General features: G+C 40.3%; 1 protein-coding gene across 8 annotated transcripts in view; it reads left to right on the top strand.

The window, feature by feature from the left end:
- The window catches only part of C2H8orf34 (chromosome 2 C8orf34 homolog), a 366689-nt gene that overhangs the window by 144236 nt on the left and 207773 nt on the right, over nt 1-14680 (top strand). For 7 of the 8 annotated variants that reach the window (XR_012157171.2, XM_073330917.2, XM_073330919.2 and 4 more), the window contains exon 8: nt 5130-5265. Coding sequence is in view for 7 of the 8 variants with exons in the window: in XM_073330917.2 (XP_073187018.1) it covers nt 5130-5265 (136 nt within the window). In the remaining variant the exon portion in view is untranslated. The remainder of the gene's footprint in view (nt 1-5129; nt 5266-14680) is intronic. The other variant, XM_073330918.2, reaches the window with a different exon arrangement.

Genomic DNA, 14680 nt, shown 5'->3' with positions numbered 1-14680 from the left:
TGGTGTAAATAGACTTCAGTGGAGCTGACATTTTACACCAGATGATGATGATCTGGCCTAAAGAATTTAATGTTTTTTTTATTTTTCATTAGGCAATAAAAATGTTATTGTTAATACCTTCTTCAACCAGATCTAGATTAAGGGCACCATTCAAAATTTTTTTTTCAAGTTTATTGTTACTTCTTCAGGCTTAAAGTTTATATCTTATTACACTGCCACCTTGTATGCATGTTGTTTATTAAAAGAAATGCCCAGAAAAGAGTATCTCCATGTTGATGATGATGATGATGATGAGCAGGTTTTTAGGGCAGTGCCTAATGGGGCTCCATTGTGCTAGGCACTGTACAAACACAGAGTAGTAGATGGACCCAGCCCTGAAGAGATTACAGTTTAAATAGGCAAGACAGACCTGGGCGGGAGGAGAGGGGTAGGAAACAAGCAGAGTGAACAATGTGGAGGGAACAAATGTCATGTTAATTCCATGATTTTGAAGGCAGGGTAGTTAGTTCAGAGGGGAACAGCTAAATGTAAAGAGAAGTGAAGGGAGAGGGGACATTGAAGGGAGGAGGGGTGAGGAGGACAGGGAAGGGGAGAAGAGAGTAAGAGGGGCAGGAGTGAAGCTGAGGGGAAGAGACTGAGATAGGAGGAGGGAGAGGTTGGAGCAAATGGCCAGGAAAAGTCCAGTGAGACTTGTAGAAAGCTTTCTGAATGTCTGAAAGCCCCTGCTTTGGCTGCTTCTGTGGCTGCATGCTCCTACTGGCCAGAGTCTGAGGCTGGTTCCTCCCTGCAGTTTCCCCCAAGGCCACATGGCAGAGTGGAAGGGGAGAAAGGCACCACCTGTGTCTTATGCCCCCAGACAGAGTTTGCTGCTGCACAGTCCTGGATTTTGGAGGAGGAGTGCTGGGAGAACGGGTGGCCGTGGCCTCAGCTGGGCCCCATTTCAGCCCCTTCCCCTTCTGTGCAGCCATTGCTGCTGCTTCCCACCAGCTGAAGTTTCTTTGTTATCTTTGCTACTACGATCAAACTGTTTATGCTCTAAAATGCAGCTATGCAGCTATGAGCTGTGATCTCGTAGGATATCATACGCAAGATCGGTCCTTGTCCATAGTTAAGGAAAACCAAAAGTGTGGCAGGTACTAGTGTTCGTGATTCAACAGGTGGTATTTCATCTTCTCATATATACAAGAAGTAGTCTTATTGCTTCAGCCCATATTTTCTCTGACTCCCCATTTATTTTAGAATCCATTTCAAAATTGCCTGTATTGTTTATAAATTCTCTGTGACTTTCTCTTCCCTTCCTCCCTCCCTCCCTTTATTTTTTCTTTATATCCTGCTTAACCCCTTCAGCTCATCTACCCTCAGCTGCCTTTGGCTGTTCCTGTAATCTGTTTTCCTTTTGACCCTTTGAAATTGTACATTAAACATGCATCATAGAAAAAACAAGTTTACAGATAGATATATAAGTAGGACCCTACCAAATTCACAGCTGTGAAAAACATGTCATGGACCGTGAAATCTGACTATTGCAGAGGAGATCAGATTTCACAGATTTGGGCAGCTGGAGAGCAGCTCCACCTGAGACACCTCCTCTTTCCTCCTCTGTGGATTTACAACTAAAAGGAGCATCTTAAAGTATGGACTGAGGACCTTCCAATCTTTTGGAGGTTATCAGAGAGACTTCTGCAAGCCAGCAGCCTATTCCATCACATCCTGATATAAAGACTTTGCTATGTATGTAATCTATTAACCATTTATAACTCTCTTCTTTTCTTTTGTTAATACATCTTTAGTCTGTTTACTAGGGAATGGCTGACAGCATGGTATTTGGATAAGGTCTGACATACACATTGACCTGGTGGTAAGTGTCTGATCCTTAGGATTAGTAAGAACCTCACATATGGTGAATTGGATTTTCAGTAACCTCTCACTATGTGAGACCTATTTATCTGGATGGGAGCCAAGGGTTGGAATGACTAAGGGGGACTGTTTGGCTTCTGGATAATCAGTGTGGCATTGCAGAAGCTCTTTTGTTACTGGCTTGGTGAAGCTAATTATAGAATAAACCACCACTTTTGGGGAATTGCCTCCCCTGTTTCTTGTAGTTTGCCCTGAGTGTGGCATTCTCAGTGTGGTCCATTCCAGGCACCCGGTCACAGGGGGGTTACAGGGCTAGCTGTACCTCTGTCTCCTTTCTGGTCTCTCTCCCTTCAGGTATTAGGCCTTGTGTCTTTACCTCTCCCAGGCTGCAGTTCTATTTTTATTCTGCAGCCTGGGCTACAGTACCGCGTGTATCCATTATTCTTACCCTGAAGGTCTGACTGAATTCAGCCACCTGTGATTCTTCCCTTTAGGAGTCTGTGACCAATGGTGTGTACAGTGACTGGCACAACACTGGGTTTCCTACAACACAGTCTAAGTGTCTGTTGTTTCTTAGTTGGACACCAAGCTTCTTACCTGGATATCTTTTAATGGGCATCACTCCATCTGCTCCCTGTTTACAAGGATCTTGTACCCTGTTTTTCCATTTGAAATTAAAGAAATATTGTCACATACAAACCATGCCAATAACCAGCCCAACATATAGTGTTCAATAATTATCACAGTGTAGCTTCACATCTCTGACAACCTCATATAAAATGTACAGTACATGCAGTACTCTGACTTCATTTGATGTTTGTCTCCATGTCACCTATAACACATACTTAAGTTTGATTGATGGATTTTAAATTATGAATATTTTAACTTAAGCAGCCATATTTTTAAATGATGCCATTTGAAACTTTCTCTCCTAAGAGAGATGGACCATGTTAAAATATCTAAAATTTTAGATTATTTCAATTTTGAAATGACTCAGAGTTGAAGAGGCCCAATGCTCTAAGCTACTCTAAGATTAATTTTATGTTCACAATTTTAAATTTGCTTAAATATTATCTTTAAACTTTTAGCTGGATTTGTAGATTCCCATTGGGACATAAAAAGAAATGTGATTCTGAAGAATATGGCCCATATTATTAGATCTGGTCTTAACATTTCCAATGGAAATGTATATCTTTTATTGAAATTTTCAACCAAATTTATCAAAATGTTTTGTTGCAATAAGGTCACTTCAACATTTATATTGTATTTTATAATCCTTGTCCCAGTCTGTTTACCCAGCCAGTCCCAGTTCTCCCCCTACATCCTAGCGTCTTGTCAAATCTATCCCTCCTTTCTACTGCGCCGGTTCTTCCTCCCACTGTTTCCTAGTCTGTCGGTCTCTTTTTCCAGCCAGTCTCAATCTATGCTCATCCAACTCGTTCCCAGTCTCCCCTTTCCTTCACCAACTCCCAGTCAGTCTCCCCCCACAGCTCTTAAAACCAGTCTCCTTGCCCAACCTGTCCAAGTCTGCCTTCTCACTCAGCTCCCAGTCTCCACTCTTCAAATCCCACTCACAGTTTCTCTTCCCACCTCTTCCTCTAGTCCCACTCTCACCAGACTCCTTGTCCCAATCTACTCCTTTCCCTCCCGCTCGGTCTGGCTTTTGTCTGTTCTGCATTTGAATGCAGCTTCCTCTTCACTGCTGCCTAGGTGCCATGGGAGGGGGAGGAGCAGCTGGAGGGCTCATTTAGAGCACAGGAGACACAGGTGCCCTTTTCTCAGTTCTAGCGTCCAGCCCAACCTTGACCCGGAACACCCATGACAGGGAAAGTTCTTCTGAGCCCCGTAACTCTTGGCTGGAGCATGCTCAGTTGCTGTGTACAGGGCTGGCTCTTGGATATTTGCCACCCCAAGCAAAAAAAATTTTGGCCGCCCCCACTTTTTTTGGTGCCCGCCCCTGGCTCTGCCCCAACTCTTCCCCTTCCCCAAATCCCCAGCCCCGCCTCCTCCCCCGGGCATGCCGCATTCCCCCCCCCCATTGCTTCCTGCAGCTCCTCCCCCGCCCCAACCGTCTGTCCTAGCTCACCTCCGCTCCTCCTGCTCCCCTGAACATGCCGCCGCTTCGCTTCTCCCCCCTCCCTCTCAGGCGAGGGAGAGGCAGCGCGTTCAGGGGAGCAGGCAGAGGTGGAGCGGAGGTGAGCTGGGGGTGTGGGGGCACATTTCTAGTGGCAGCATGGCCAGCACCGGAATGCTGCCCATAGAAATGTGCCACCCCAAGCACCTGCTTGTTTTGCTGGTGCCTAGAGCCGGCCCTGGCTGTGTGCAACTGAACTTGGCTGAAATTTTCCAAAACAATTCAGTCTGAGGCACACAGTTGGTATGGAAAATTTCAGACCAAAGTTTGGTGAAGTTATAAGCAAATGAAAACAGGGTTTTGTAACGGTAAGTGTTGGGCACCCTTAATACCAGCACTACCAATCACACTTATATATTTGAAGGGTGTTGTAGTGGATAGGGCACTGGACTGGGAATCAGGAGACCTGGTTTTAATTCTCAGTTCAACCACAGTCTTCCTGTGTGACCTTGGACAAATTATTTAATCCATCTATAAAATGGGAATTATACCTCATAGGCTGTTTTGGTGATAAATCCATTAATGATTTTGAGCCACTTGGATACTACAGTGATAAGGGTCATATAACTACACACGTGTGTGTGTGTGTGTAATAAATAAAAATGAATAAAGCATAATATTTTCCAGGTTAAGCATAATCTCTTTGATTTTTCAGAATACATTTGCAGTGCTAAGTTACAAGAAAATACAAATCAGTAGCAACCATGTCAAGATGCAGCATATTCTCCCAGTAACTGAATGTCCCCTTTGGATTGAGTCCCTCGCTCCCTACAATTAAATTGAATAGTTGGTCACCATCTTTCCACACATAAATTTGCAAACTTCTGGTAAATGAATTGGTGAAACAGAACTTGAAAAAATTGGCAACACTGTCAGATATAATACATATTGTTTCTTATATACTGTGCTAGAGAACATTAGAAATATGACACAATGTATATGTATGTATGTATGTAAAATCTCCTAAAAATGATGTTTCCTTTTTTGTGAAAGTAAATTATATCTGTTTTCTTCCCAATGTTCAGTAGCTGTTTCACTGCTAACATTTCCTTATTGACCCTACAGAAGAAATACCCTTATTGTTGCAAAATTTTCCGCAGTGTAATTTAGTTCATCCAATCATTTTGTGTTGTTACAGAGGATCTTGATGATTTAAGAATGGAAGGAGTAACCAGTGTGATGTCTTCTGGGAGTAAATTTAACCAAACTCGAAGCGCACATCCTGCTGAACCTCAGGCAAAGGTCACGTTGAACATCTGCGCAAGGTGTGCCAGGTAAAACAATAGTCAGTCATAATAACAAGTAGATTCTTTTCTCCAGCTTGTTTAGACAACTATTGTGTTTACTTAAGGGCTAAGGCATGACCACCCCTTTGCTAAAGGAAAATGACTTTGCTCCTAGCTATCCTTTGGCCTATTTTGGCAACTGAATTTTATGTAATGCGTGATACCATTCACATCAACAATGAATCAGAGTATAGGTAGTCTTGAGCCTTGCTTCACAGCTTGAAACTATTTTAAGCCTTTCTGAATTCCATTAGTTATTTGAGCTTCTGTGGCTTTTCAAGGGATGAATCAGGGAATTTAGCAGTTCAAAATCAATTTAAAAGCACCTGTATAAATGGAACTATAGTTGCACAGGGGCAGTTCAGCATTTCATAAAGTTGCATTTTAACACTTCAAAATCTCATCCTGTTTCACGTCTTAGAAATAATTTAATCAGTTTGAACCCTTTTTGATTTTGGTAGCTGGAAGTAATTTTTGTATTTCCAGTCTGAGGGCATTCAAACAGCTTGGTGTTCCTAAAGCCAAGTCAACTAAGAATGCAACATTAGTTGAAATGCCTTAAATTTTAGATTTAATCTCTCTCTATAGACACAGGATAATTTGGAAGATTTAAAATCATTTAAGCCTGTTTAAATAACAAAACTAGTCTTTTTACCCCGAGGTAAATGGCATAGATTAACAAGACCAATACAGAGGTTTGCTAATTTTCTCTCCTTGCCTTTACCACTGGCTGCTCTATGTTGTTTTGAGGGGATTAGCTACTTGTATATAGAAATAACCTCTGGTGAAATCAAATTGGTATTTTGGTGTGTGCCACCCTAGTTTTGCCATTTTTCCATTTTAAGATTATCGCTTTTTAAAATGTTACCTGTTTGCAGTGTTGTTGTAACCATGTTGGTCCCAGGATACTAGAGAGACAAAAAGAAAAGGAGTACTTGTGGCACCTTAGAGACTAACCAATTTATTTGAGCGTAACACGGCTGATACTCTGAAACCTGTCATTATTTAGAGAGACAAAGTGAATGAGGCAATATCTTTTACTGGTGAAATAGATAAGCTTTCGAGTTTTCACAGAGCTCTTCTTCAGGTTTAGGGATGTTGACTTGAAAACACTCGCTGGTACTCCTAATATACCCACAGGCATGCTAAATCCCCAGCTGTACCACACTGTCAACACTGTTCCCAGGAAGTGATACCTCTGAGAGTTACATGGCAGCATTGTCAATACAGCTGTGTCAACACTGTGAGCAGTAAAGCCTGTAATTCTCGAAAATTTTGCTTTTGGTGGTGAGGTGTTGTACCTTCAAAAATGACTAAAATATAGTCCTGTACCCTAGAGAGGAAATGAATAAAATACAGTTCTGATGACCATCTTCCTAAATCATAGGGAATAAAATGTTAACATTGTGCAACATACTTCCAAATAACCACATATGTAGACATAACTACATTTTCGCAACTAAGTGCTCATCCATATGTTAAAAGTTGGAAACAAATAAATTAGGAAGATTTGGGTTTTCTATATGTAGACTTGTACAAAGATTTAATACAAATACTTTATATGGATCTATTTTTAAGGAGTGAGGTTAAACCTACCTTTGGAAGTGTTTGAATTGATACATTGGGTGTCAATGATTGCATTGAAACTAATTGTTGTTGTAATTTCATATTACCTTTCACATCTCTTTTTATTATTTTAAGGGTTATAAATAAATAGTTCCATGTCCTGCTTACCACGGTGTTCTTATGAGGCAAGAAGTCACTTTAGGAGCCACACAGATGTTATTTGGCCACCAAATCCAGCTCACCCAGACTCAGTGGGTTGAATCTTTGAGTCAAATCTTGGCCTACTCTAAGGCCCCTCTGCACCACTGTAATGGTGCACATGGACCATTACAACTGCCTTTGATGGGCAGCTGAAGATTTCCCTGGTAGGTTTTCCCCCTGAGGCTAATTCAATGCTGACTCAAAAACTGTGGGATGGGACATGAAGGAGGGTTATAAATCCAGCTTTGCTGGGCCCCATGTGCGCTAAATAGTGCTTATATGCACCTATGGGTTGATCTGTACACTTCCCTCTCCCAGCCCTGTTGGATGATGGCAGAGAGGACCTGACTGAGAATTTGTCTGTCTCTACCAGACTCATCACCTGAGTACCTGAACACCTGCCTCCATTCCTTTGACTCTTGCTGCTGTTCATCAGCCTCTTTAAGCTTCCAAGGAACCATAGACCTTTCTGCCCCAATGCCATTGGGGGAAAGCTCTCAAGTTAAAGGTGGAAAATGTAAATGTACTTTCACTGCCTATCCTTGCTCAATTTACATTGGGGACACATTCAAGCAGACTGGTCCACATTCCTTAGTCTAGGGTGGGATGACGTAAGCCGTACATGCAAAACATATTTTTAAGAACATATTTCTAGCACATATTTATATTTTTCCTATATCACCTGTATGTGCACCCTACAATAATATTAATGGACCAGTGTATACCAGTTCACATATGATACCTTAGATGACACAGTTTAGATACAGATTAAGACAACAGTGACTTGGGGTACACTGAGTTGGTCAGGACAGCTGAATCTCACTGCTACATACCAGGGGGCCCCTTGTCCTCTGGCATTGGGGTGCTCTTAGGGTCACATTGACCTATATTTTGTTTATAGTTATGCACCATGATCTTGGTAGAGGGCACTTTATAAAAAAAATGAAAAATAAATACAAATTAATATAAGTTATTATTAGAACTTTTAAATACGGTTAAACAGGTAAGTGTGTTCCCATTAACTTCACCCATTTTATGGCTTGTAATAATGGAGCTGTATAAGGTGACTTAAAGTGAATACTCCCATTTAATTTCAGTGGAAGTTCTGTAGGTAGGAGACTTGTCAAATCACTTACCATTTATCACAGGCATTTTGGCTGCCTGTGGAATGAATAGAACTTCTTCACTTATGCATTTTTTGCTTAATTGGCAGAGATTTAAATATTGGGAAATGTGCATCTTGGCTCAGACAAAAATGTAATTTTACCCCTGCATTTGCACATCCAGGTCCTTTCACCCTCCTACACTTTTCAAATGTGCCCTTCTCCAATTCGACTCCTAGGCCAAGGTACTCTCTCTGATGCTTTTACTAGAGGTTTCCCGTCTTCCTAAGAGGAGGCTTTGTGACACTGCAGAAATGTTCTGGGAGGGATTTCTGTAGATGACTTCAGGAGTTTAGCAGTAATGCTTTTAAATAGTAGCCTAATCATCATTAATTCTTTTGATTTGATTGTGGATATGATGCACATTTTTATAAAATTTCTACCATAATTCTTTGCCATAATCATCAACTAATTTTATCCACTGTGTAACAAAAGATGACCCATAAAGAGCTTCTTTTACAGTACATTCTCCAAGGTCCTGACTTCTCTCTCAGGAGGAAGTGAGAGCTTTCTTAGAAAGTGCTGGAAATAGGAGTCCAGAAATATCCAGGCATGGGTTTGAACTAACTACAAAAAGTTCAATGATTGATGAATGTACAGGCGGGTCTTTTTTTCTAAACCTCAAAAGCTGATAATTTCCCTAACTAGTCCTCTTCAATTGATAGGTATATCAAGGCAAAGATCAGTACTATTAATAAAACGTAACATTCTCCTCCTAGAGATATGGATGATAAAGATGTAGGTCTCGTTCAACTCATCACACCAAATTGCTTTGTAAAATTTTATGATACAAAGGAGGGTCTTAAATCTACAGGGTGATAAAGAGGTTTGTTGACTAGAATACAGACTACAGATAGAGAGCTTCCTGCTTTCCATATAGATGTTTCGCACATTGGGAGAGAAATGCAGATGGATAATAGCTTGAGAGAGTTTTCAAACTGGAAAATATTAATAAAAAATGTTTTTCCCATAGCTCTTCAAAAACTAACCAGAGTGCAATTTAGGCATCATATTAAGTCATTTGAACAAAAGGGTGACATAATTCAAAAGGTTCATAGATTGCAGAAATAAGAGACATATAGAAATATCTAGTTTGGAATATTTGTTCTCTGTGATCACAGAGAAGAGAATTAGCAAAGGCAATTTTAGATAGGGAGAATAAATTTGATTTAAAACATTTGAGTAAAATGTTGTCAACATTTATCTAATAAATAATTGCATTCCATGAAATGGCACAAATCTCTCAGCTGACTCAGAGAATGGTCTGATTCACTGTACAGTAGATCTTATAACTATTGATTCATGAATTTTAGTTTTAGCTGGTGAGTTGTAATCAGACATCTCCCACGTATAAAGAAAAAAACATATGGGTTCAATATTTGCCTACTTACAAGATTAGCAGAGAAGCATCTATGTTTTGTTATATTTTGTAATTTGGCTGTTGTTTCGGTAACACACTCAGTAATACTGTGAAAGAAATTGACATTTACTCTATAACCTGAAGAAGAGCTGTGTGTAGCTCGAAAGCTTGTCTCTTTCACCAACAGAGGTTGGTCCAATAAAAGATATTACCTCACCCAACTTGTCTAATATCCTGGGACTAACACAGCTACAACAATACAGCAAACAATGTAGTCTATAAGGCATTTGTTGATCAGGTATAAGATAAAGCCAGTGTACTTCACTGAGCAATCATTTCAATGGTGTTAAGGGGCTTTTTTTTAAAAGACCACCCATTAGGCTTATATGCCCGCTGCCATGCTCAAAAGTTAAATCTTGTACTTGTGGACTCTTGCCAATACATTCCTGGAAGTAAGACGCTTTTTGTTTTTAATAGTGTAAGGGTGCATTCATTCTTCTTAACATCAGTAGCATACAAAAAGGGGTTGCATGTGATTAAAAAAGAAATGGGATTATAGAAAACATACCCAGCCACAAGCATGAGGGATTCTGAACAAGAATGTCAGAAGAGAGCACTGGTTGCATACAAATGTGTATTTCAAACAATAAAATTTGCTCCATATTTTGATCTGAGACCAGCTGGACCAAGAGCACACAGTTCTCTCCCTGGCTGACCAACAGCAATAGTGAATTGTTTGGGAAATAAAATAACTCGACTGTTAATCTTACTTGAGCATTTAAGAATGTTATGGAGAGAGAATCTGTATGCAGCAGTATTATATCATCACAAAAGGACACTAGTGGGACTTGGGGTCACTGAGAAACCACCTATTGGAAAATTTGATAAGGAGCTATATAGACAACAGTGTATGAGGTTTGGTGAATGGATCTTATATAATTTACAAGCAGAAAAGGAGATGACTGTAATCAGAAAAGAGATTGATGCCATGCTACTTTATGTACTATACACAAATAGTACTACTAAATACCAGGCAACAGAGAAATTAGCCAAAGCATTTATCTACATTAGGAGGAATAGAGACAGAAACAAAAGAATAAACTTGAAAGGAGGCTAAATGGAGTTGGACCCATCTAGGACTTCCCACCCTTACTTGTTGCTGTCCTTTGGGGGAAAGGTGAGATGGCTGTCAGTGCTCCTTCAGCCTTCTCTTCAGCATACAGTTGACTCGCCCTCTTTCTCATTATTTATGTGGTAGTGGCTGGCCTGCTCTGATCACTGTTTCTAGAAGGAGGGGCTGATAGGATGGGCATTTGCCTCTCTGTGGCGCCATTTGGGCTGTTGGAATTGGGCAGGTCCGTCACAGGGGAGATGACTGTTCATTGGGCCTTGAGTGCTCTCCCAAACCTGATCTTTGCACAGGGTTGGATAAGGATCTTCTCCTTTAAATTCTTGTCTGCAGATGATGGAGCAAATGACATCATTATTGTGGGGGAGTTCTGTGATCAAAGGGATGGGGTTCCTTTTGATCCCTTTCCCTTCTCAGTACTTCCCTGTCTCATGTATGCTGTTTGGGAGTGAGTGTGGGATGGATTATTCAGCCAACAGGCCCTTTTCTCCCAGGCTGAGCTCTGTTTTGGTGATGGCAGCTAATGGGAAGCATTTCAAAGGATGCCCCTTTGAAAACTCTTATATGGTTAAGAGCCAGTCAATCCCAGAAGAATCTTTTCTCCCTTATTTTGGACTAAGTATACTTAATAGTGTGTGACTGTGTGTGTCAGGCTGAGATGATAAAGAGAGCATGGAGTTAAGTAGAGGAGTGCCTGGCCACTGGGGATGTGAAGTGCCTTCTTCCCAACACGCTGCTGGCAACTGAAGGCTTTTACAAGTTTAGTTATTTTATCCCCGCCAGTAGCTGGCATCCTTGATATGGTGTGTCTTACATTACTAGAAATTAGGGAGGGGGGGAGAGCAGAAAAAGCAGTCCCACTAAGCCCTGATCTGCATTTTCCTCTCTCTATAAAATCTATAATAAGATCATGTGATTAAAAGTAGGTGGAGTCTATTAGAGAACTATCAGAATTTCTTCCCTAAACCCATCTTCATTCTGCATCAGTATGATCCCCTTTTGCCTGCTAGATTCATTCCCTGCAGTGATATCTTCCTTAAAGCAATTTAACAGGCTAATTTATCCATATATAAATTTAAATGTGTTTTATCTAATGTGCAGCCTTTTATGTAAATCTGTAAAGGGACCACGTTTTTGTTTTTGTTTTATAAAAGTAAATTTCTAGCCATTTCCTTGTAAAGATTTTCCTTGAAAATGTAAACTGCTTACAGCAGTTTAGAGGAACAATCAGTTTGGCTCCACTTCTGCAGCAAGAGTGTCAGAGGCCTAAAGATAGCCCTCTCAGATAAATTTTAATCTATAATTAATTGATTAAATTAAGTGTGTAATGCAAAGAATAATTATGCAAATCCTCTCCATAATCGTGATGCTGACCCTGGTATTGTGTGTGTGTGTGTGTATGGGGGGGATATATATGTTAATGTTCCTAAACAATGGGTAGAAATGGCTTCAGTACAGCAGAAATTAATTTATTTCAGACTTACTGGTTGATATTGAGTTAGTTTGTGAGGGGGGGAGAAAGGTAATCTCTAAAAAACTGTGACCAAGGCTCTTACTTGGAGTGTTAATTAACTCTGAATCTTGCTTCTTCTGATGATATCAAGACCTTTGGTTGTATCTGTTCTTTCTTGCCTTGCCATTACCTAATTGGGTTTCTGTTTATATGTAATAATTCTTAGTGGTTATCCTTTTGGAATGGAGGATGCTGAGCATCTCAGATGACATATCCTCTAGGCTTCTTTTTTGTAATCTTTTTGGATTATTGATCCCTGGATTTAATCAGTAGTTTATTTTTCCTTCTAATAATTTGTGTAAACCTGACAGAATTTAAGTGGTTTGATTTTATAGTAAAATCCCCAAACCAGAGTGGTTAATAGCATTATCTTTGAAGAGTCATGGAAGATGGGCGAGATTCCAGACGACTGGAAAAGGGCAAATATTGTGCCAATCTATAAAAAGGGAAATAAGGACAACCCAGGGAATTACAGACCAGTCATCTTAACTTCTGTGCCTGGAAAGATAATGGAGCAAATAATTAAGCAATCAATTTGCAAACATCTAGAAGCTAGTAAGGTGATAAGTAACAGTCAGCGTGGATTTGTCAAGAACAAATCAAGTGTCAAACCAACCTAATAGCTTTCTTTGACAGGGTAGCAAGCCTTGTGGATAGGGGGGAAGCAGTAAGCGTGGTATATCTTGACTTTAGTAAAGCTTTTGATACTGTCTCAAATGACTTTCTCATAAACAAACTAGGGAAATGCAACCTAGATGGAGCTACTATAAGGTGGGTGCATAACTGGTTGGAAAATCGTTCCCAGAGAGTAGTTATCAGTGGTTCACAGTCATGCTGAAAAGGCATAATGAGTGGGGTCCTGCAGGGATCAGTCCTGGGTCCAGTTCTGTTCAATATCTTCATCAATTATTTAGATAATGGCATACATAGTACACTTATAAAGTTTGCAGATGATACCAAGTTGAGAGGGGTTGCGAGTGCTTTGGAGGATAGGATTAAAATTCAAAATGATTTGGACAACTGGAAAAATGGTCTGAAGTAAATAGGATGAAATTCAATAAGGACAAATGCAAAGTAGTCCAGTTAGAAAGGAACAGTCAGTTGAACACATACAAAATGGGAAATGAGTGCTTAGGAAGGAGTACTGTGGAAAGGAATCTGGGGGTCACAGTGGACCATAAGCTAAATATGAGTCAACAGAATAACACTGTGGCAAAAAAAAGTGAACATCATTCTGGGATGTATTAGCAGGAGTGTTGTAAGTAAGATGCAAGAAGTAATTCTTCCGCTCTACTCCACCTCAACTGGAGTATTGTGTCCAGTTCTGGGTGGTACATTTCAGGAAAGATGTGGACAAACTGGAGAAAGTCCAGAGGAATGCAACAAAAATGATTAGAGGTCTAGAAAACATGGCCTATGAAGGAAGATTGAAAAACTTGGGTTTGTTTAGTCTGGAAAAGAGAAGACTGAGAGGGGATATAATAACAGTTACATAACAATTACATAAAAGGTTGTTACAAGGAGGAAGGAGAAAAAAATGTTCTTTTTAACCTCTGAGGATAGGACTAGAAGCAATGAGCTTAAATTGCAGCAAGGGTGGTTTAGGTTGGACATTAGGAAAAACTTCCTAACTGTCAGGGTTGTCTAGGGAGGTTGTGGAATCTCCATCACTAGATATTTTTAAGAACAGGTTAGACAAATACCTGTCAGGAATGGTCTAGATAAGACTTGGTCCTGCCGTGACTGCAGGGGACTGTACTAGATGACCTCTCGAGGTCCCTTCCAGTCCTATGATTATAATGGGAGCTTTTGTACAGATCTAGAGATAGCAGGCATCTAAACAGAGACTGTGAAACTTGCTGAAATGCTATAATGGATTTCAGAGAAGTAAAATGCTTTTGTTTAAAGAGAAATAATTATTTTTTATTTTAATGTTTTAGTTCTAGAGCTAGTTTAAAAAGTCTGCTTTCTCCACCAGTGAAAAATTTTAAATGAACAATTGTGATTCAAAATGTCTTGTTTGGAGTTTTTTATTTTAACATGGGTGAATTGAGATAATTTCAAGCCAGCACATCCCTTGGCCTGTGCCGCTTCCTGCTGCCCCCATTGGCCTGGAGCGGCGAACTGCAGCCCGTGGGAGCTGCAATCAGCTGAACCTGTGGACGCGGCAGGTAAACAAACTAGCCCAGCCTGCCAGGGGCTTTCCCTGAACAAGCGGCGGCCCTAGTTTGAGAACCACTGATTAAACAAGCCACTTCATTTTTTCTTTTCCCTCCCTCATATTTGCTTGTATGAAAGGTTATTTCAGTGCCCTCAAAAGAAGAGAAACACACTGAGGAAAAACAATAGCCCAACAAAGGTTTGGCTGGTTCTAGCACTCATCGCAAATTATAGATATAAGTTAATTATGAAAAATTAGTTGATTAATTTGCTAAAGTATCCAAGTATTGCTCTTTTGCTTCTTCCTGTCA

The sequence above is a fragment of the Lepidochelys kempii genome, chromosome 2 (assembly GCF_965140285.1).
Source record: "Lepidochelys kempii isolate rLepKem1 chromosome 2, rLepKem1.hap1, whole genome shotgun sequence".
Taxonomy (NCBI): Eukaryota; Metazoa; Chordata; order Testudines; family Cheloniidae; genus Lepidochelys; species Lepidochelys kempii.
This window is presented reverse-complemented; position numbering and strand designations above follow the sequence as displayed.